The 23103-nt window shown below is 37.6% G+C and overlaps 1 protein-coding gene across 1 annotated transcript; it reads left to right on the plus strand.

The window, feature by feature from the left end:
• The first annotated feature begins 433 nt into the window (after positions 1–433).
• LOC117810751 (trace amine-associated receptor 13c-like) lies at positions 434–8225 on the plus strand. The gene is made up of 4 exons (XM_034680696.1): positions 434–535; positions 653–718; positions 6708–7062; positions 7206–8225. Exons 3-4 carry the CDS (start codon positions 6780–6782, stop codon positions 8105–8107), a joined length of 1185 nt encoding a protein of 394 aa, XP_034536587.1. The 5' UTR covers positions 434–535; positions 653–718; positions 6708–6779; the 3' UTR covers positions 8108–8225.
• The last annotated feature ends 14878 nt before the right edge of the window (positions 8226–23103 follow it).

Consider the following 23103-nt stretch of genomic DNA (forward strand, 5'->3'; position numbering starts at 1 on the left):
TACAAAAAAAAACAACAACCCTGTAATGCGACAAAAAATAAAGCAACAGCTTCTACTACTCGTCTCATCACTATCACTTATCTCTCTTACTCCCCTCTATCTGTCTTTCCAGACCCAACTCGGTCGAGGCATGATGGCTGTCTAACATGAGTCTGGTTCTGCCTGAGGTTTCTGCCTGTTAAAAGGAAGTTTTTCCTTGCCACTGTAACTAGCTAAATACTGCGATGTGCAATGCTCATGATGAATTAAGGTGGGGTCAGACTGAGTCTTACCCTGTCTTGAAGTTGGGTCTCTGTTCATAATTTGACAGAGTGGTCTAGACCTCCTATGTTTGTAAAAGCGCCTTGAGATAACGTTTGTTGTGATTTGGCGCTATACAAATAAAGATTGATTGATTGATTTATTTCTTCATATCTTGTGATTGTGAGTTGCAGCGAGTTTTGAAAGACAGAACAAAAGCTGTTTTTATTGCTTTAGGAATGTCAATAGACCCTGATGTAGGACATCTTATCCTGTGATCTATGTTTAAATAGAGGTAGATTACTCAGTTTGTACAGATGCTAAAAATGTTGGGACTGTATCTTTCTCACACTGAGCCTATGTGTGTGTTTCTGTTTGTGTGTGTGTACCTGTGCGCTGTTGTTCCTGTCAGCTGCTGGTCTCACTACACCTGAGGACTCGCCTCGGGGAAGACTTCCGCCTGTCATCATCACTCAAGGTAAATACAAAAAGGCCCTTAATGAGGTCGACCCTCAATCCTACCAAAATAAATTTTCCAATGTTTAATCACTAAAAATCAGACGAATTAGAAGTAAAGTATTTACAGCAAGACATGAAAACAATGTCCTTAAGCTGTTGAAATACTCTCAATAATACCAGTGTATTATACTATAATCCAATATGTATTTCCTCTGAGTAACAATGATCCATGGTTGTTGATGAGGATTCACAGACACTATAATCCACTCATAAAACGATGCAGCAAACTCAGAGGATTTCACTTTCCTCTCCCACACATCTCTGTCACTTCAGGCTTTATCAGTCATAAAGTTATGAAACACTCTTTTAAAAGCCGTGGCCTTGGTCATTATGATAGATGAAATTCAATCAATGTTGCTGCAGAGCAATACAGTGATAGGTCTGAAGTGACTCACATGTTGCGTAAAAGACCAAAAAGTAAGCACATCCATGTGTATCTGTGGTGTATTCGGATATGAAATCTTATATTTCCAGCATGATTGCTGTGTGGTTTCAGTTCAGCTATAAAAGCATAATTTTTAACGTTCTACATTTGTGATGAGTGTTGACAGTGCTATTTATGCAGCAGCATCCCTCCCAGATCTGATGTGGTCTATTAATACTGAGAGAGGGGAGGAGCTGGCCGTCCCCGGGGTCAGACTGACCCCACACATAAATAGCCTAATGTCATCTTTATTAAATTTACAAGCCAGCATCATGGGAAGTGGGATGTGCAAGGTCTGGAGAAATATACATGTTTAAAAACCACACACCAAAGGTAAACTATTTCCTAGGGAGTATTTATGTATAACCACGTTGAGAAGCATGTTTCATAAATACACAGATAATAATAATAATAATAATAATAATAATAATAATAATAATAATAATAATAATAATAATAATAATAATAATAATAACAACAACAATAATAATATTAAGAAGAAGAAGAAGAAGAAGAAGAAGAAGAAGAAGAAGAAGAAGAAGAAGAAGAAGAAATTAATAAATAATAATAATAATAATAATTATTATAATAATAATAATAATAATAATAATAATAATAATAATAAAAAGAAGAATAAAAAATACAATAATAATGATAATCTTTAATCATAAAGCACCTTTCAAGACAGGGTTACAAAGTGTATTATAAATAAGAAAGAAACTAAAAGACAATAAAAGAGAAATGTGATGAAGACAAATAAAAGGAAAAAAATGTTGGAAAAATAAAGCAACAAAAGATAAATGATTAAAACAATCAAAAATCAGAAATACAAAATATAAAAAATATAAAGATATAAAATCAAGTTATAAAGTTATAAAATCCTGCCAGTGATACTTCCTAAAAAAGAACAAAAACCTATACTGGACGACAAGGTATATAATTTCACGCTGTCTCCATTCAATGCTTGATTGATCATCGTGTAAGCCTACAGTACAGAGCAGCACAAAGTTAATTGATATACATCGGACAGTCGCCTGTGCCCAAGCTGTTCAATCACCTGAAGTAGAAACACAACAAAGAGGGATCAGAGCAGCGCATTCATCAAAACACAACAAACAAATAAAAGCAGGCCGGCTGCATGCAGAGACATAAAACCAGAGGGGTCCTCGGGAGGCTGAGGATTATGGACCTAAAGGGCTTTTAAATTAAAGGGACTATGGGCTCAGTGAGACTTTTTCCTTCACACAGGAGAGCGTGGGCAGCATTTCTTAGAAAATAAACAACAAGGCATCATCCGACCGATCTATACAAACAGTTGTTGTCAATGTCATAAGAAGTAAACCACACATTATAAACGGTGCCTGTAGGCTGTCACCTCACACAGAGTCAGTATGTGAGATGTTGAATTTTGGTCGGCAGTTGCTTCAACATCAAATGTTAAAAAGTGTTTTTTTGCTCTTTGGGAACTCAAGGTTCAGTTTATTAAAAAGGTCAGACAGCGAGGTAACTGCCTCAGGTGTTTCTCTTGGTGCATGTGAAAAATACTGTCTTCTATGTTCCCTGCTTTTCAAGTTTGAAGGCAGAGCGCTTGAATGATAAAGTTAAGGCGTTTTCAGAATCAACATGGTAAATAGCAAGACACAAAAAGACAGGTTAATGTGTCGCCAGATTTGTATCTCTATGTAAAGAATAGGTGGAGTGATTTAGTCCGTTGAAAGACACAGAGAGCTTGAGTTTTCTGCAGGCTGGATGATGGATCATGTGCTGATCAAAGGTGTAAACATAAAAGAGAGATGTGGTTGAAAGCTCTAAACGGACGGATGTTTCGGACTTATCATTGATACCAGAGCATGTTATGTCATTATTGTAAAGTTGGTCTTTTATCTTTTAGTCGCTGTGATGCACGTAAAATATCTTTGACCTTTACTAATAATGAAAGATGGATTTACTGTTCACTGAAGTTAATATAAGAGTTTCCAACCATCTCAATAATGTATATATCAGACCTTGCATTGCAGATAAATGTGTTGAGATCATAGAAGTTCTAAAAACTGCAGTTCCTTGAGCGGCCACTTGAGGCTGCAGAAACACCAGAAACCACATACACACCCATTCAAAAAAGATGATCTGTACAGCAGAAATAAACATGTTTACAGCCTGGTTCAAATACGGTTGAGGTCTAAGTAGCTCATTTCTCTATCGGCAAACACTGTACGGGGGGTGAATTTTTTACAACTCATTATTTTTGATGATATTAAACTTACAAGTTTTGCCCAAATAAGGGCATGGCTGACTAGATTGACAGGCAGGTAACTCTAGCTGTTAGCGAAAAAGGCTAAAGGCCCGCCTCTTTACCTCACACTAGCTCGGACAAAGTTTGGGTGAGTTCAGCATTTCCAATATGGCACCCACCGACGATCAACTTCAAAACAGGGCTTCAGAAACAGATGGGTGACATCATGGAGACTACGTCCATTTATTATACAGTCTATGGATGTAACTGTTAGAGAGAGAGGGTTAAAAGCACACCCCAACTCCACCTCTTTGCCTGTTTCTTTATTGATCGAAAGTCAAGTCGAGGCAGCATTTCCAATATGGTGACCGCCATCTTTCTACTTCCTAATGCCTGGTCAGAAACCAGCTGGTGAAGTCACTCTGACTACATCAACGTCTTATAGAGTCCATGGTTTTGCAACAACCAACATGACACATTTAAAGTAGCTCTATGGCCCACTGTTGGGTCCAAACCAAGCGGCAACCTCCGGTCTAAAAATATGATTCCAATGCGGAAGTGCTAAAAACTGCACTTGATCGAGGATCCACTTGAGGTTGGCTCCGGAAGTACCGGAAACCACAACACACCAATTCAAAGAAGCCGATCTTTACAGCAGAAATAAACATGTTTACAGCCTGGTACAAAGGACAAGTGTAGTCTGGATAGCTCATTTCTCGATCGGCACACACTGTACCGGGGGAGAATTTTTTTCTAACGTGGCAATTTCGAAGATAAAGAGATTTATAAGAGATATTTATACAGTCTATGGTCCAAACTCAGTTGAGAACCAGACCTGAAAAATTGCACACAGCAGAGATGAGTCACTCAAACCAAAATAGACCTGAGTGTCATAATTCACCTTTTTCACATACCCTAGTTTAATAACCTATAAGTGACAGCTTGAGAATAGATGAAGATCTAACGCCTGCCCTTGCATCTGGAATAGCATAAAAGGTAATGAGACAATAAGTGGGCAAAGGGCACACTGGCGTAAAGCTGATCTCATTACAGGTAAGAGGGTCACACTGAGACTGGGGATAAAAGAGAAGGAGCGCTGCTGGTTCTTTGTATCAATCATACACAGGTGCCCTTTGGATACTTCAGGCCCCACAGCACTTCCTTTTCCCTCAGTGACCGTTTAGTCTGTTTTAAAATGCTCTGTATGCTTCATATTTGCTTCCATTGTATGCATTTCATCAAGAAACTGTAAAAATTATTGATAGAATTTATGTCAGAGCACTAGCAACAGCTCTAAACTTTGAAAATTGTATCTCAAAAAAAAACCTCAGTGTGATAATTTTCTCCTCATGACGGACCTATGCCATAGGTTTCAGAAGTCCCGCCCCTTCTTGATTCTGATTGGTTGGTGATTAAGAAGTGACATTGATGAGCACGGCTGTGTTTTTAAAGTTGAACTTTTTTCAACTGAGAGCGCTGCAACAAAAATCAGGACGCAAAGCGCTTGAACTGCTGAATCACATTTGGTTTGAATAGAAATTAGACACTGCAGACACAAAAAATGGCGTCATTGGACATGGCACTGTCTGTGTTACTTTGTGGAGGAAGACTGCTGTTAAAGCTGAAAGTAATCAAACACTTGTTAAGTTGTGAGGTCTGATGTGCGTTGTGTTCTTTTCTCGTATGCAGTTCCATGGACACATCATTAAATTCTCTGCTATATGCTGGTCACACAACACGCACCAAGTGATTTATCTTCTTCCCAGAAAACTCTCATTATTCTAAAGCTGAAGCAGTGTTGATAAAAAGTAAATTAAATGTGTTTTCTCGCCCAGAGCCAGAGTGAGAACAGAAGTTTTAGTTCAGTTATGCTCTGACCATGATATGTCCATTCCTGTTAGTCGTTATGTTTCCCACCAATTTGCCACTTAATTTACATTCCATTTATTCAAGATAGTGACCAAAAAGTGAGGCCATGGATATAAGCTGCCAAAAAGAGTTTTCCTAGTATGATTGCACAGCTAAGCTTCAACAACAAGAGGCTCAGACATCTATAAGGAGCCAGGAACCGGCAGGGATAGACCGAGAATACAGGGGGGATTATGTTATTGATCTTTGCTGCATCTTGTGATCCCTCAGGAGAAGCAGGAAAATATTGCACACAGGAGAGATAACTGGACAAACTTCGATGTCTCTGCATTTTGAAGATTTGGATAAGAGGAAAGATTTTTAAAGGAACCGTTCTATGGGGTGCCATTTGTAAAGTTGTGCACACTGAAAATAACAGCAAACTTTCCCGCCAATTAGCTCCAAAACTTCATAAAAACGAAATGTGAATTTTGAGGTCACTTTTTAAAATCACATTTAGAGAAATATTTGTGATCATATTCACATTTAATTTTGTTGTGCCAAATATATTTAACTTAAAATCACTGTTAAATTCAAATGCAAAATAAAAACCTAAATATTAAATGTTAAACATAAATATATATTTTAAATATAAATCTAAATGGTAAATATGAATGTTAAATATAAATATAAATTCTAAATATAATTGTTAAATATAAATATAAATGTTAAATGTTGAATCTAAATGTTAAATGTTGAATCTAAATGTTAAATGTTGAATCTAAATGTTAAATCTAAATCTAAATGTTAAATCTAAATGTTAAATATGAATCTAAATGTTAAATCTAAATGTTAAATATAAATATAAATGTTAAATATAAATGTTAAATGTTAAATCTTAATGTTAAATATAAATCTAAGTGTTAAATATAAATATAAATGTTAAATATAAATATAAATATAAATGAAATGGTGAATCTAAATGTTAAATGTAAATATAAATCATAAATCTAAATGTAAAGTATAAATTATAAATTAAAATATAAATGTAATTGTTAAATATAAAACTAAATGTTGAATATAAATCTAAATATTAAATGTTGCTCTGCGCTCCTAAATATTTTGCTTAAATGCAAATTCCCACTGCAGCCTAGCGGAAGTACCACGATAAAAGCTGGAAAAAGATCACTTTCTCTAAATGTGATAAAAAGTGACTTTTAAAAATTCACACAAAGTTTTTATGAAGTTTTGGACTTAAATGTGGGGAAATGTTGCTTATTTTCAGTGTGCACAGCTTTACCAACAGCGTCCCATATCGTTCATCTAGAGTTTAGCTTAAGCAGTAGAGCAGTTGAAGGTGCATTACTACCACTGTAATGTATGAATGTAATTTAACATACGTGATTTAACTCACTTTGCATATTTTTTTTCTCTTTTACGTAGGCTAGATTACCAATCCAAGGCATGATTTCCTCATCCACACATCTCAAGGGGTAAAGAAGTCGATCCTGGGCGATGGCTGCACCGCTTCCCAACGTGAGCGTCCCGGGGAGTGCAGCCGTTGTGCTGCTGTCCTCAGACGGCTCCTTTAATCTGTCTGCCGATGCCAGTGCAGGATTTGACTTGGGTCATTCGCTGGCACCTCTCTGCACCCTTTGTTGCTGTGGATTTCTCAATCGTATGCTGGCTGTGGTGTTCATGGTCAGCCTGGCGTTTGCCATCGTCGTTGGAAATGTGGTCACTCTAACTGTGTTTGTGCAAACGAGGCAGTCCCGTACACCGCAGGGGTACCTGAAAGGTAAATGATGTTTACCTCTGTACCACATAGATGTCACATTTTATTCCTCAGCCTTTTTTGTACCATAACAAGCAGCTTTTCTTTGACTTGACTACCTTCATTCATTCCTTTACCTCCTTGTTTTTGTTGTCTCTCTTTGGCAGTGTCTCTGGCCATAGCAGACATGATGGTTGGCGTTCTTGTGGTTCCTTTTTCTGTCTACACCGAGATCTCTCTGATGGTGACCAGCGCTCCTCCTATTTGGTACCAGGGTAGCTCCACCTCCCCTGCCACTTCCTCAGCTCTTGGGGGATTAGTAAGCCCCTGGCAGCCCTGCATGCTGATTGGCCCAGTGTTCGCTGGATGCACCTTTGTCTCCATCAGCACCATCTTCCTCATGACCGTGGAGCGAAGTGTTGCCATCCTATGGCCACTTCACAAGGACTCCTTGGTCACCCGCAGGCGAACTCTCCTCCTCATCCTGCTTTCCTGGGCTGCCAGCTCCTTACTTGCTTTGGCGCCTCTCATCTTCAGCAGCAATTTCACTTTGGAGTACAACGAGTGCAGCCGTATGTGTAACTACACCCCGCTGATGTTTGGAAGCCAGCTGCCATCTGACGCCAACATTTTGCTCTTGTTCCCAGCATTTGACTTCACGTTGCTCGGTGGCACGTTAGCCATCAACATTGTGTCTTTCACCAGCATCAGACAATACTCTCGAAAACGCAAACTGCTCTCAGAGGGAAGTCTGAGTGACGGAGGAGGAGGGGGTTTAGGAGGGGGAGGGTGCTCTCACAGGCCATCTTTTTCAGACATCAAAGCTGCTAAGACGATTGGCATACTGACGTTCGCCTTCACAGCATCCTTCACCCCCATTGCAGTATTTGTTCTCGGGAACGTGGTGGGATACACCTGGTGTAACTTTTCCTTTATTGCCTTCTGGATCCTGACAGGAAACAGTTGCTGCAATGTGATTATCTACAGCGTCAGGGACCACCGATTCAGGAGGGGAGTGACCCTGCTCTTTCAGCGAGACAATTCACCTCCAACCAGTGAAAAAAACTAAAATACATCAGTTTAACAGCGACAAGCTTGAGTTTTTGTGACTGCATTCAGGTAAATGTGATTTTACAGGAAGAGATTTATTACATTTTGAATGTACATATCATCTTTGAATAAAAAGATTGTGGTTGGAGTCAGGGCATGGTTAGCATGGTTTAGCTTTAAATACAAGGGACCCGGTAACAAATTTCACTTACCAGCACTTTGAAAGCTCACACATTAACATGACATAACTCATTATAATTCAGAGAAAACTGTTCATCAATTTTTGGTTCAACCAAGGTTAAATTATGTTGAGTTATATCTTAATTTTTACTCTTTATTTGTACAGATTTAACCTTTGATATTTGGGCTCGACCAGTCAAAGTGTTTGCATCTTGCCCTTCAATGCATGATATTTTTGCCCCTGACAAAAACTGTCACAATTAAAAATGTCAACATAAATGTGATGGTAGTAGAAAGCCACCCCACTGCTGTGCCAGCATCTGAAGTACTAACAGACTGCTTCAAGTAACTAAGAGTCAAAGTGATTAAATAAATCAACATAAGAGGATGCCACTTATTTGCTACTGAATTAGGGAAACCAAATACTTTAGTTTCTGAGCTTCATCCACTTTTGGCTTTGGACAAACAAACCTATAACTATGCATCGTATGATAAACTACAGTCAGGTTGGACCGAGCATGAAAGAGCTGTTCTATTCCACAACCATGTACTGTATATCCACACCTCTGAGCCCGTATGCACGTCCAGCCATTACACAAACGGGACCATTAGTCTTAAAGTACCGTTATGGAACGGCCTATTTGGCTGTAGCATTAGCCGCATGCACAACTGCAAATAATTGGCCAATTAACTAATTGCGCCATGAAAGCGAGGCTGGTGCAAAATGTCATATGTCCAGGGAACCTCCTGGAAAACCCCTATCCAACAACTTTGAATTGTGTATGTCTACTACGCATAAACAACAATAAACATGGCAAGCCATACCGGTGTGACTGAGAGAAGATCATGAAAAAAACAATTGTCAGCGGAAGGAATTGACATTTTATTACAAGAATATAGAATGAACAAACAGCTATTATCAGCAAGTCAATAGTCAAAGATAACAAACAAGGCGGAAGGGAAAGTTTGGCTTAAGATCTTGAACCGGGTAAATGCGTGTGGTGTTTCTGAGCGCACAGTAGAAGACCTAAAAAATAAAATAAGCAACATGAAAGCGACTTTGCACAACACGCACCGCCACCAACGTGGTTCGGGTGAAGGACCACCTGTCCCCCCATTGAAGGATGAGGACTTGTTAATGAAGTTGTTTGGGAAGGATTCACTTCACCGTATTGCTGGTAGGTTACCTAAGAATTATGTTGCGTCTCCTAAATCTGAATTTGTTCTATATTTCGACATAGTCATACTTTTCCAAAGGATTCATTCAATCCCTAAATATCCGTTTTCTTTGCATACTTCATCTTAAACGGTAACGCATAAGCATGATGTCCTCCATCCTTTAAACAGCCTAACAGGTGCGATAATCCTGCCGTTAGCACCTATAATGGTGGGGTCTACCACCGCTAGATTGAATGCTTTGTTGGGGCGTTAACCTGGCTCATGCATACCGCTAATCTATTATTTTTTCACCATTGGTACAAACGGTCTGTTTTCATCGCTAATGGCTGGACGTGCATACGAGCCCAGGTCTCCCCTGTTGTCAGACTTCTCTCCAAAAGCGTTAAATCAGAAGGCTTCGACTAGCCTTTCAACAACTTCAGGAAACAAACCTTTTGTAACGTCACTATCAATGACAACTGTAAAAGCAAAGTTATTCTTAATGTAACTGTGGGTGTTTGTTGGTTCATTTCAAAGGGACGTTTTCGTGTGATTACAAATCTTGCCAAAGGCTAACTTTGTGCATCAACTTTTACATTTTTGTGATCAGAATCTGCCTCAAGTATCAGAAATGCACTTTAACTATTACTGTATGTCATTTTAATTGTGCCACATATCAGACATTTTTTACTTTGTTAAATTTTAATCTTTTAAATAATTAGTCTGCTTATTTTGTTGTAAGCAAATGTGAATGAAAATGTGTGTGACCTGTATATTTATGAAATCAGTAAAGACTAAACGAATGGGACGCCAACCACAGAGATTTAGCATGAAGCAGCATTGTGATTATTCAGACCCTCATACTGTGCCGGCCTTTTCAGGGTTTAATGTATTTGTAACATAAAAGGATTCTCCAATGTGTAAACTGTAAGTCTTGTGTATTGTTTTGGAATGTGTATTGTATGATTTGACATCAATTTATATAAGCATAACAGTAATATATAGATATATTAATTCATGAAAAAAGGTGCACATATTACCTGTTATAAATCATAGGCCTTACGTGTGTCGACAACTGAATCAAAAATAAGTGGAAGTATTCACACACATTAGTTTCCAAAATTCACAACAGGGAATGATAGTTTCAACGTTTTGTCCTCTTTACCAGGAAGTGCCCATATAAGGAAGAGTTCACTGTTTGAGAGAGGGATGACAAGATTGATACCATGATGTAATATGACACCACAACTCAAAGGCTAATTCTGGTTATGTGCATAAACTGAGCCTGGGTTAACTGACAGTCCTCAAATTAAATTCTCCTAATAAAACATTAAAACATCTTAACCGTAAAGTCTGTACAAAAAATCACAAATGTGTTGTAGTGACTCTCCAGAATTTGTCACATCGTATCTTGCTTGACTTCAGGGAGGTCACTAGCATACACTTGTGCTGATTAAACATAGAAGATATTACACCGTAAAGAAATTTTAGAGCCATTACATCAAGGTGTCAATCTTGTAGTTCAACTCTTACAGAAGCGTTTGAAGTTCACATGAGTAAAAAAAATCTGCTCTGTTTTTCTGAATTAACGAGATACCAAGCGCATCATTTGCAGCCCGTGAGGACCAGTGTTTTCAGCAGTTGACTGATTGTCTCTTGAGTCACACGAAGACAGCTTGAATGCATTCCAGATGCATTGTCTTATAGAATAGAATAGAATGTACTTAATTAATCCCCGAAGGTAGAAATTCAGGTTTCTGTCAGATAAAATGATAAAAATCACATAAAACAAGTAATTCAGGTGTCTGTCAGCTCATCTCCCATTGGCTAGAGAGTTATGAAGCCTAATGGCTGCAGGGTTGAATGATTTTCTGTATCTCTCAGTCCTGCAGCGCAGAGAGATGAGCCGTCCACTGCCGCTGTTTCTCTGGTCCAAAAAGAAGTTGTGAAGTGGATGATCTGTGTAATTTAGAAGGGCCTCTAGCTTCTTCTGTGTGAATCTCTCCTCGCATCCTTGTGTTTTATACTACTTCCCCAGCAGACTGCAGCATAGAATAACACACTTGCGACCACAGATTGATAAATTCTTAATTATATCAATGAAACTAACCTTATTTCTAATGATAAACAACTGCAAAGTCCTGAGGTGCTGCTCAAAGTTGACAAACCAATAACACTACAATCTTTGTTATTTAAAGACACTAGTATCTCCCAAAACCCGAAGTAAATAAAACTGTATTAAAATGAACAACCAGGGCATGTTAAGGGCACTTCCTTGTGTGGCCTTCAGGTGTTGTTGGGATTTTACTGTAGCGGTTTGTTGTTAATCAGAAAAACAGAGCAGATTTTTTTGATCTCATGTGTATGCGATGCGCTTCAAAATGGCGAACATCTTCATGAAAGCTAACTGATCAACAATCCAGATCATGTTCATGAAACCACACTAACATCAGCTGCGCTGCAGTGGACTGTAAGACGCTCCAATCACAAACATGGGAGATTAAACTTGTCAACTAAAGGAAAACAAATGCAGTATGTGTACATGCCTATGAGAAGTTCACTGAATGAATTAATAAATGATTATTTTACGTGTGCAAACCTTAAGATTGACCCCTTCCCAGACATTATTGTTCTGGTTATAAAGTCTATCACAGTCATGGGAGGGTTTGAAATCTAACATATGTTCATCGGAGCAGGTTTTATGCATGAACTTTTTTTGTACTGGTGTAGAATCACTGTGAAGAGTTGTATAAGTAATGAATTATTCATCTGTGGTGGCTGCATCGGGTTTGGTAAAAAAAATAAATGTGTTTGGGAACATTTCATCCGTGAGTTTGATCTGTGTCTTATGTGAGACAGTCAGACAGTCATTTTACTGATGTTTTTCAAATAGGCTTTCTATATGGCGAGGACAAACTTCCTTTAACTTTCAGAAACCTCAAGCAGGACCAGACTCATGTTAGACAGACATCTGCTGAGACCGAGTTGGAGAGAGGGACAGAAGGAGATAAAGAGAGAGAGATGATGGTGGTTAGGCCGATGGTAACTCTGAAAGTAGCTCATAGGCATCATATTAAATGTTGACACTGATTTGTTTTAATGTTTTTTTTTTTTTAATATTCACTTATTTTCAGTGTCTCACCAAACTTAAAATGAGCTTATTTTTTCATATAAGAGAAAAAATAATCAGTATCAACATTTGGTATACTGTCTTTCACTTTTTTAAATAAAACATGGGGTTTAAATGTCTTGCAGACCATTCTTTTCTGTTATTAAAATTTTAAAATGTCCCAACTTTTTGGGGATCTGGGTTGTATAAAGGCCGGGTCTGCATCTATATTTTATTAAGTTTGCATGGCGGGAAGGCTACGGCTTCAACTCAACCTCTTTGCAGGTTCCTTGAATAGTCTGAAGTTTACATCAGTCAGCATTTCCAAAATGGCAACAACCGTCTTTGGAAAAAAACAGTAGGGGATGTCACTGAGACGAAGTCAATGTTTTGCATGCTCTTTCCGAGGAATCTAAACAACAAGAACTTGGTACTCTGTTAGGGCCAGCAGCTACATGCATTCTGATGTTGGTGGCTGGAAGAACAAACAGATTTTGCAGCTGCACAACAGAGACACTGGGGGAAAAAATTAAGTTGCAATATTTTTTTAATTCTGAAATTAAAGTAAGAATTCTGACTTTTCTCTGAGTTCCCAGTTTGTTTTTTGTGACATTCAGGAAGAAAAAAGTCAGAATTGCGAGAAAAAAGTCAGAATTTTTAGATCAAAGTGAGAACTCTGAGATTAAAAGAAGAATTCGGAGACTAAAGTCAGATCTCTGAGAAAAGTCAGATTTCTGAGACTAAAGTCAGATTTCTGAAAAAAGTCAGCAGTCTGAGATCAGTGTCAGAATTCTGAAATTAATGTCAGAAGTCTAAGATCAGTGTCAGAATTCTGAGGAAAAAGTCAGAATTCGGAGACTAAAGTCAGATTTCTGGAAAAAAAAAAAATTAAGATTTCTGAAATTAAAGTCAGATTTATGGAGAAAAAAAAAGTCAGAAGTCTTAGACTAAAGTCAGTTTTCTTATAAAAAAAAAAAGTCAGATTACTGTCATTAAAGTCAGAATATTGAAATTGATCTCAGTATTCTGACTTTAATCTAAGAATGAAAAAAATGTCACCTCCATTTCTTTCTTACTGGCCCGAATCCTCTTCTTTAAAATTAGAGAGGAATCCTTCTTGAAACAAAAATAAAGTCTAGCTGCTTGAAAGCCACCTCATCATTCCTCTAGTTACCCTGAAGTATGATTCGACTGATCCTACTGAGACCAGATTTGTAATGTAATGTGAAGAATGACACTCTCCATGAGGGAATATTTGAGAGTGTTGGTTTGAAGGAGAGTAAGTTCTAATGTGCTCCCTCGGCTCAACACTACATTTGAAATTACACAACCTTACACAGAAGAGAGGATCCTGAAACCTAGTGACCCAGATTGTGATGCCGGCGTGTCTGCAGAGAAGAGGAAAGACTTTTTATTCAACCATCACTCTGTAAGAGAGTGATCTCGCAACCTGATGGGACATTAGATGGCGAGATTAAAGGAGCGAGAGGTGGATGGTTTCTGTTAGTCCAAAAGTGATAAGAAGCGTATTTCACCTCCAGTCCAATCACCAGCTAAATGATCTGACACTTGTCTGGTCATGTAACTGAGACCAAGTATGGGAAACAAGGGATTGTCAGATAGAGAGCAAGAGAGGGAGACAGAGACAAGAGAGAGTAAATCCTGGATCCTTGATGTAACCAATCGGCTTCTTGTCAGTAAAATAAAAACGTATTATGAGGCACTGCATATTCATCTGAAAGGTCTGCTGTGTGATTCTGTTTTAGCACATTCATTCTTGCATTAATAAGTGTATAATATCCTTTCATGAATATTTATTTGAATCATATTCTTTGTGTCTGGTTGTTCATCTGTAGGGGCCTATAGCTGAAGCATTATTCACCACTCAAAGCCTGTCATACACAGCTACATAACAACTCCCATTACAGAGAAATCTGCTGCAGGGGGCTGGCAACTTTCCACCAAACATCTTGTTGTAATCTGACCCTGTGCATGTCTGGGGATTATTGTTACAGCATCAAAGTCACTTTGTAGTTATTGTTGTTTCCTTTTGATGTTTCTTTATTGTCTAAAAACTTTATAAAGCATGGCATAGATCTCAACAAAGCAGCCCAAAAGATTACAAATATGAGGAAATATCAACGTATATGTTTCAAAACGCTCCAAAGTCCTGCTTCTTTCTTTCCGAATAAATAAATAAATAAACTGATTATTTTTTGCTGTTTTCCTGCCTGAAATTTCGAATTAGCTTTACTCACGACATGCTGCCAGGTCTAAATATTATCATCTAGCATAGATTGTAATAATTGAACATTGAAATTTCTTTGTATAACTTCACACATTCTGAATGTTCATAAAACATTACTATGCCAAGCTCTTTAACTTTTTATTGCAGGCCTGCTCCTCCATTCATCACAGATCTCCTGTCATTTTATGTCCCGGCTCCATCACTGAGGTCTTGAATGCTTCTCTTTTAAATGTTCCTCATGTGTCTCTCACAAAGAGAGAGACCTTCTATTTTTATGCCCCAAAACTCTGAACTCTCTGTCTCTGGACATTAAAACAGCAAGCTTTCTGGGTGTTTCTAAAATCAAACTTAAGACTTAACCTTTTAATCTGGCTTTTAATTATTTATATTTTGACAGTTTTTACGTCTTTATGTCTTTTTTTAAGTGTTTTATTCTGATTATTTTATTGCATTCTACTTTTTTTTTATGTTTTGTGTGTTTTAATTTATTTTACCTCACTGTGCAGCACTTTGATACATTTTCTTTTTGAATAGTGGATTGGATTAATTTGGAGTGATTTATTTTGAACTGCATTATTATTATAATCATGTTTTAACAACATTTATTTATCTTATTTATTTATTTATTCATTTATCTATTTATTTTTTGTATTTATGTGATCATTTTAACTTTAACTGATTTTTAATTTTGCTTTCTACCCTTACTTATTTTATTGATTTTACTGTATTGATTTTATTTTATTCATAAGTATTTTTTTATTGTGTTTTTTATTATTTTACCCATTTCTGTTATTTCCCGTCTTTCTGTTCTTTTGGGCTGCATGATTGTATGCATGAAAGGTGCTGTATAAATACAGATGAGTTGAGTTGAATGACCACTGAAGTCACAGTAAATATGCTCTAAAGTATGACACATGCATGTGTTTTGTTCCAGAAAAATATGCAAATTTGACCTCGGGTTGAACTGGTGACTATAGCCTGAACCAAAAGCAGGAGGAAAATCATACTGTGGAGATGCTTGTGTGTGTGTATGCTTATGATACAGACAAAATGAGGATCTGCTTACTTGAATGCAAGTAGCTCCATAGCACTGCTAGTGGTCACAATCTCAAAAAAGTATATTCTAAATAATTGATGCAGTATTTGTGTTGACGCCAAAACTAATACTAAAATGTGTTTGCTTACACAGAAACTAAGATCTGACAACATTGCTGGGCTGGTACTTTAAAGAAGTAGTCGCATATGGATACAGTTACAGTTCAGGATTGAGGGTGTACATTAGATTAAAAAATACCACAATAACAAGGATTAGTTTAGAGACTCAAATATTTAAGACCTGATATTCAGAAAAATATTTAAACTGGACAACATATTCAGAGATTTGAAGAAGAATCATCCAGAGTTTCATCTAAAAAGTTGCACCCTCTGTTTTGGTGATATTACTACTATTTTTTTTATTACATGTGCAAAGCATACAACATCAGACCCAGTCAATTTTTATATGAATGAAATGCAGGAACAAAATGGTTACCAGAGGCCTTGTTGTGTCCTGAAGTGTTTTGTAGTAACAGGAAGACTTCAACATTTCCAAAACAAGGTCACTCCTTTTTAAATAGAATTAAGACAGGGAGCATCTCTAAGACTCATTTGCAAGTAAGCAAAGAACAGGCCTGATGGTTATTTGTTAGTCAGAATCATTTGAATGTGTTCAAATGCCGAGGATAGTGTGCTTAGGTCGAATCGCTCAATTTTTGTCTTAAAGGGAGAGGACCGTCTGCTCTCAGGAGCTTAAGAATCTGCTAACAAGTGAAAGTGTATGAATTTAATGGGTCCTTACATTAAAGCAGGTCATAAATAGATGCCTTTCCCATGTGATTTTTGGAGTCACAGCAGGGTAGCCTTGTCTTCTATTTCAGACTGACTCTCTAAAGTTACATCACAACACAACCACAGACACACAAACACAAAAACGCCTCCAGCCAGAGACATCACAGACGATAGGTCAGAGCACTTTGTGGCCTCAGCAAGGTTATATATTGTTGTCTGTCCTATTTTTGTTTTATCCCCTCTCGTTTCACGGTCCTAATGAATTTTTAATTGTCTCTCTAAGCTCTTAAGGCAAGGGATGTGTGTCAGAACAAATAAAGCATGGAGACCACCTGTGGCCGGAGCCTGTTTTTGGCTCCACAGAGGAAAGGGCAAAGGCAGAGATGGCTGAGGGGGCTGATGGGGAGGGGTTAGCTCTGTCCACTGCAGGGCTGGAGGAGTCCAAATTATGTGTAGGACTATGCTGAACAAATCCCTTCAGAATCTGTCCCCTGTGTACGCTCTAATGCTAGACAATGATTTCTTAATCTCTTCATTAACTTGGCTGTAATGAGCAGAGGTATATTTATCTGAACACGTCATATTATTATTATTAACCCATGGACCAAAACAAAAGAGAAGATGTAAACACGGAGGCTGTGTTGTATATATTTCATCTAAAAACGCAGAATAAAGGCACACTATTGTCTGATAATTTATGGAAACTATATCAACATTTTGTTTTTATAATGAAATATGAATTAAGCTTTTTAGTCATGGATTATACACGAAGCCTGAGCTTTCTAGAAACACACTTTCCTGCTCTCTGGCAGAGAGTGAGATTATTTAATTTAGCTGAGTAAGAGACCACAATCCACAACTTCAGCTAGCTAGCAGCTGCAGCTAACTTGGACAATATGAAGCTTACTGTCAGTTCATGATGTTGATTTACATAATAAATGCAGCTCATAGGGACACTACTCTTCTGCCTGACCTTTAACTGTACTCATTATGCTACATCCATGGGACCACTACATCTACATCTACATCTATGTTGCTGGAATTAGCATGAACGACACTGTGACATCTATTAGTCTGTTTGTTTGGTTTTTTGTTTTTTTTTAAATAATTGCGTTATTAAAGGTACATTACATGAACACACTGACATAGTTGTATTACGTGGATCCCCTCTTAAACAGACATTGTTTCACCTAACCAGGGAGTAGGTGAAGGAGGCGACAGTTTCTTCCACAATAAGAGTATTCTCAGACGGGCTTTTAAAGAGGTGAATTAAATTACATTAGCTTGTTTAGCTATACAAAATATTGCAATTTGTGGGGATGGTTCTATTACTTGTTCTAATATTATTGATATGACCCTAAAAAAGGTCTTCCAGTACTCCACCAGTCCCAGGACATGACCAAAACATATGTGTGAGTTGGCATGGAGCCTGGGAACATCTGTCACAAGTATAATAAATAATAAATAATTAGGAACCCTGTAAACTATTTTGGATTGTATAAGTTGAAACCATAGGCGTTTCTAGCCCATTTTTGGGGCTGCTGAAGCACCTCTAAATTGAATCCCAGCACCCCTAAAATTTTAGAGATTTTAATTTTTTAATTTTTTTTTACTGTATGTCCTTTTTAACAAGCTAGAAAAGTTTCAAAACCATACAGTACTTGGTTGAAACATAATATTTTAACAACAAAAATACAGCAGCTCCACCGTGTTTTACATGTTGTGCATTGCATTTCAAAAGAAAGTCCAAAAAATAACTCCAATGTCAATTTTTGTTATTTTTGGTACTCACTATAGGTGGCTGGTTTACTCCAGAAATATACATACTGTTTTTGTATATGTTGAGGAGCTGCTGTATCAAAATGAGTCTTCTTTCCCCAGAAATTAGGGTTACCATATGTTTCTTTTATGATTCCAATCCATTTCTCTTTTGCTGTGGCTCAGCAGAAATTAGGTTAAAATGTGCAAAACAATTAAATTTATCTTGGCCGGCTCAGCACCCCTAAACAACTGGTCGTAGAATCGCCCCTGGTTGAAACCTTGAAGGTGATGAACAATATTTGATCTTTTTCAGCCCCTTGGTCCACAAATTTAGAATGAGTTAGAAGATCATATAAACACGAAACATGCCATCTTGTCAATTTTGTCACCGGTTGTTTTATAACTTGTTATGATAACAAAAGTGAAGCAGTCCACTGTCAGCTAACCATCTAAGAGAAAGAAGTGAATTACCATCTGCCCCAAATCCCTCACCAAAAACACCCACAACTTCTCCCTCATTATTCATAATGCCACTCTGACTCCATCACCCTATATTCCTAACCTCAAAGTAATTTTAGACACAAACAGCATATCGCCCACGTCACCAGAACCGCATTCTTCCACCTAAAAAAACATAGCTAGACTACGCCCACTACTCTCTTTTTCTGCAGCTCAAACCCTGATCCATGCATTCATCCCCTCCAGAATGGACTACTGTAAAAGCATTTTATATGGTTCATCTCACTGACCTGCTTAACCCTCCCCCTTTAATTTATGACATTGCACATCCCAACTACATCACTGCACCTGTCTTATATTTCTATTTAAAAAGACGCGTTTAAAACTTTCTTTTACCATGTTGAGCTCTGTAGTGAGGTTATAAGTCTGAGTTTAATCACTGACTAAAGGAGATAACGTATTGCTCGCCTGCCGGACTATTAGTTATAAGTTTGTTTCCAAAGCTCTACAGAGAGAAACGTGTTTCTGTTCGTCAGCAAACTAATTATGAATCTTCTCACTCTTGAATATAAATTTGTATCTGTCTGCCATTTCACAGACGAAGGAAGAAGGATGGAAGAGCACAGACTGATGTGATTGAAGTGTGTCGTTTATTGCCCGTGAATGCTCTCTCCCAAAGGATGCTTCTGTGTTCTTAGAAGAGAGTCCAGAACCAGCAGCTCCATCACTGTCTCTCCATCTCTGTCTGTCCTCCACCTCACAGATATGTCAGCTAGATTATTCGACCATTATCACATCGCGGCCCATGTGATCCCTCCTGCCCTGCAGACCAAGCCTCAGCTGAGACCACCGGCTGCCGGTCCGCTGTCAGGTCTACCTATATTCTGTACTGATGTCCTCCTCTATAAATACACCCCTCTGCACAGTTCATCCAAAGGCTCCTCGATAAATTCACTACTGCACTTTACTTGAGTGGTCCTGTCACTGCGGCTTGTCCTCAGACGGAGAGGTTGCTCTGCAATATTTATCACAGAGGTTTCACTGTGTTTGAAGACCGGGTATAATAACACATCAGCAATTGCTTTTAAAGTGATCAGAAAAAGGTATGATGGTACCATGCTTTCAAGGCTTTAGATGTATATATCATGTAACTATTAGATGTATATAAATCTGTCATATTCATCCAAACAAACACTCACAGTCTTACATAAAAACATGAATGTAGCACCTTCTTTCTCATGACGAGGCTCCGTTTATCAGACAGAAAAAGCCAAAACAAAGAGGACGTGTATGTTTTTGCATTTGACATGGAGTTAATTTCATATAGTATGTGTGTGTACATGTGTAATGTACATATAGGGCTGGGTTGACATATAATCAGACTGTATTGTAACCACCTTTAGGGCTGACTGATGGTTATCTCTGATGCCTTTCAGCTTTCTTCTTTCACGCTGCCCTGGGCTAATGAGAACTGAAGTCCCATATGGCTCTACAGCGAGGCTGACAGGGAGTGGGTGTGTGCTTACTTTGTCAGAGGTACAGGTTATGTAAAACTGGAAACAACTGTAAGAAAATGATAAAAATAGAACAAGAAAAGCATCATCATTTTGAGGACCTTTTAAGTAGAACCTTTGCTCTCTTCATGTCCACAGCATCACACAGATAATGGTATTAATTAGGCAATAAATAACCTGACCTGATTGGCTCACTGCTGTCATACCTCCTTATGGCAAAAATTGCCTCAGACAGCACCGGCAGCACTATAAGTTACATAATCACATCTACAGAACATGGCTTCTGCATTACTGTCTGTTGATATCATTCAACTTTTACTTGGAATTGAATAAAAATTAGAATTTGAAACAATTCAACAACCAGGGCCTGCTTCTATTCACTTTTGAATAGACTTTTGAATCCTGTTCACTTTTCATTAAGGTGCCGTGTCCACTAACATTTTCTTGAACTGGGATCATACTCACTAGGTTACGAAAGTCGTCCCACAGCACTTCCGTTTCCCTAAATCAGGGGTTCCCAAAGTGTGGGTCGGGACCCAATGGGGGGTCGTGAGATGTCTTCCAGAATGTTCTTTTTTTCTAAAGTTATCTAAAATTATTACATTTTACCCATTATAGTAAAAAACATCAACAAAAATAGTAGCTAAACTTGAAATAAAACCTTGCCAGATGACTCCTAAGTTCAGGGTTAGTGAACATTTAATTATCAAAAGCATCATTAGCAGCAGGTTAATTCATAATGGCACAGGAAACACAGCTACATGCTCATGTAGGTGGCTAATTTTCTCCAGACCAGTTAATGAAGCCACATTAAATCACTTTGAGGGACGGTGGGGGTCGCAAGTCTTTGGCATCTATATTTTGGGGGTCACGGGCTGAAAAGTTTGGGAATCCCTGCCCTAAGTGACCGTTTGGTCTTTTATAAAAATGCTCTGTATGCTTCATACTAAAAATAAACTGTAGAAACTATTGATAGAAATCATGTCATTACATTAGCAGTAGCTCTAAACTTTGAAATTACACTTCCATCCTACGATGGAGGGGAGCTTCCGGTTCACGTTTGAGGAGCCATTAAGCCGGCTGAGAGGGTAGGTCTGCAGCTGGACCCCTCTCACTTTTTAAGTGGTTGTGAAACAGATTGAAATTGATACTGATGCCTCATTGTGACCAACAAAAGCAAATGACCTGCAATAAGAATAGCAATGTCTCTACTGTTATTTTTAATGTCTGAAACTGCTGCAAGTGGGTAGGTGTCAGAACAGATAATTGACAGCATGCTGAGGAAACAGCATTTTGTCACATTTTCAATCGATAGTATTCATACTGAGTGACACATTTGGCTGTTAAAGGAAAGCAGGCTGAGAGTTTGTTTTCAGAAAAGTGATGAAATGTACATTTTTTATACCATGTGAAACTTTTGTATATACCTTTAAATTGTATTCTTATTCTTATTTTATTTATTGATTTGTATTTTTTACTCTATTTATTTTCTCTATTTGTACATAATTTTTTTCTACTTTTATTCTTGTTGTATTTATCAATTTTTTATTTAATTTTTACTTATTTCTTTTTTTATATTTGCACCCTTTTTTTCTACCCTTATTCTTGTACTACTCTCTCTACTATGTCTATGTCTATGTTGCTGCATAAACTGAATTTCACTTCAGGGAACAATAAAGTATTATCTCATCTTCGTCCAAGAGGCCCAAAAATCCACACAAACCAAAAGTTCCTCACAGAAGCTTTTAAGTAAAAGTGATAATTACCTGTGATCAAGGCTGACTGAAACCCTTGTTATCTAGTAAAATTACTAAATAATATTCATTAACAATAATTACGAGAATATTTTAAAGTAATTCTGATAAATTATTACATTAAATGAAACCCCATTCTGTTTATGTCCAAAATTAAAAGCAATGTGTGAGACTAAGAAACATAAAGCCTGACGATGATCTTTAAAGTTATATGTTATTAAAATATCAGAGGCAACAAAGTAAATAAATATATATCTATACTTTCAAACAACTTTTATAGTGAATAATGCATTAGCTGCCGCCTGTTAATCTCATTGGTAGACCAGTGGTAATCAGTTTGACAGTTTTACCTGAGTCAAACTGTGCAGACATGAAGCACTCAAGACTTTTTCTTGGGTTAATCAGTTTATCATCCAATTTAATTAAAGTCAGGTCCTAGAATAAACTTTCAACATAAAAAGTCTCTAGTGTTTTAAAACAGCAGCATTGTAATCTCAGTGAAACTGCTTTTCTTGGTGCCACTGAGCTCTTATTTGCATGAAGCGCAGTGAAGTATGAAAAGCAAAGAGGGTGTGGTAACACTGGTATACATGCTCATGTTCTCACAGCTAGTGAAGTGAAAAACCTGACGGCATCGCGCAGAGGGCTTTTTTTTTTCTTTAAAGATATCAAATGCATCCTGTAAAAGATAAGAGTTAATTCACTTTGTGTTATTGTTAGATTTTAATTATGCTGATTCTTATTTTTGAAGGATGTTTTTAGATACTGCACATACAAAAGCAAAGACTGAATGTGCCAAAAATTAAACATATTGTAATTATCAGCCAGGAGAAAACATCCTAATGAGCACAGATGAATATGAAGCAGAGTGCATAAATATAATGCTCCTGCAGATGAAATTAAAGTCCTTGTCTTGATGCAGCAAGTTGTTAAAATGTGGTATTCATATATTCACACCGAGAAGATGCTTCTATGAAAGGCAAAGGTTGAATAAATATACTAAAA

Source organism: Notolabrus celidotus, chromosome 3, assembly GCF_009762535.1.
Source record: "Notolabrus celidotus isolate fNotCel1 chromosome 3, fNotCel1.pri, whole genome shotgun sequence".
Lineage (NCBI taxonomy): Eukaryota > Metazoa > Chordata > Actinopteri > Labriformes > Labridae > Notolabrus > Notolabrus celidotus.

Coding starts and splice junctions, on each gene's coding strand:
- LOC117810751 (XM_034680696.1), top strand. CDS start 6,780: ATGGCTGCACCGCTTCCCAACGTGAGCGTCCCGGGGAGTGCAGCCGTT. Junction 7,063..7,205: donor ACCGCAGGGGTACCTGAAAG/GTAAATGATGTT, acceptor TCTCTTTGGCAG/TGTCTCTGGCCATAGCAGAC.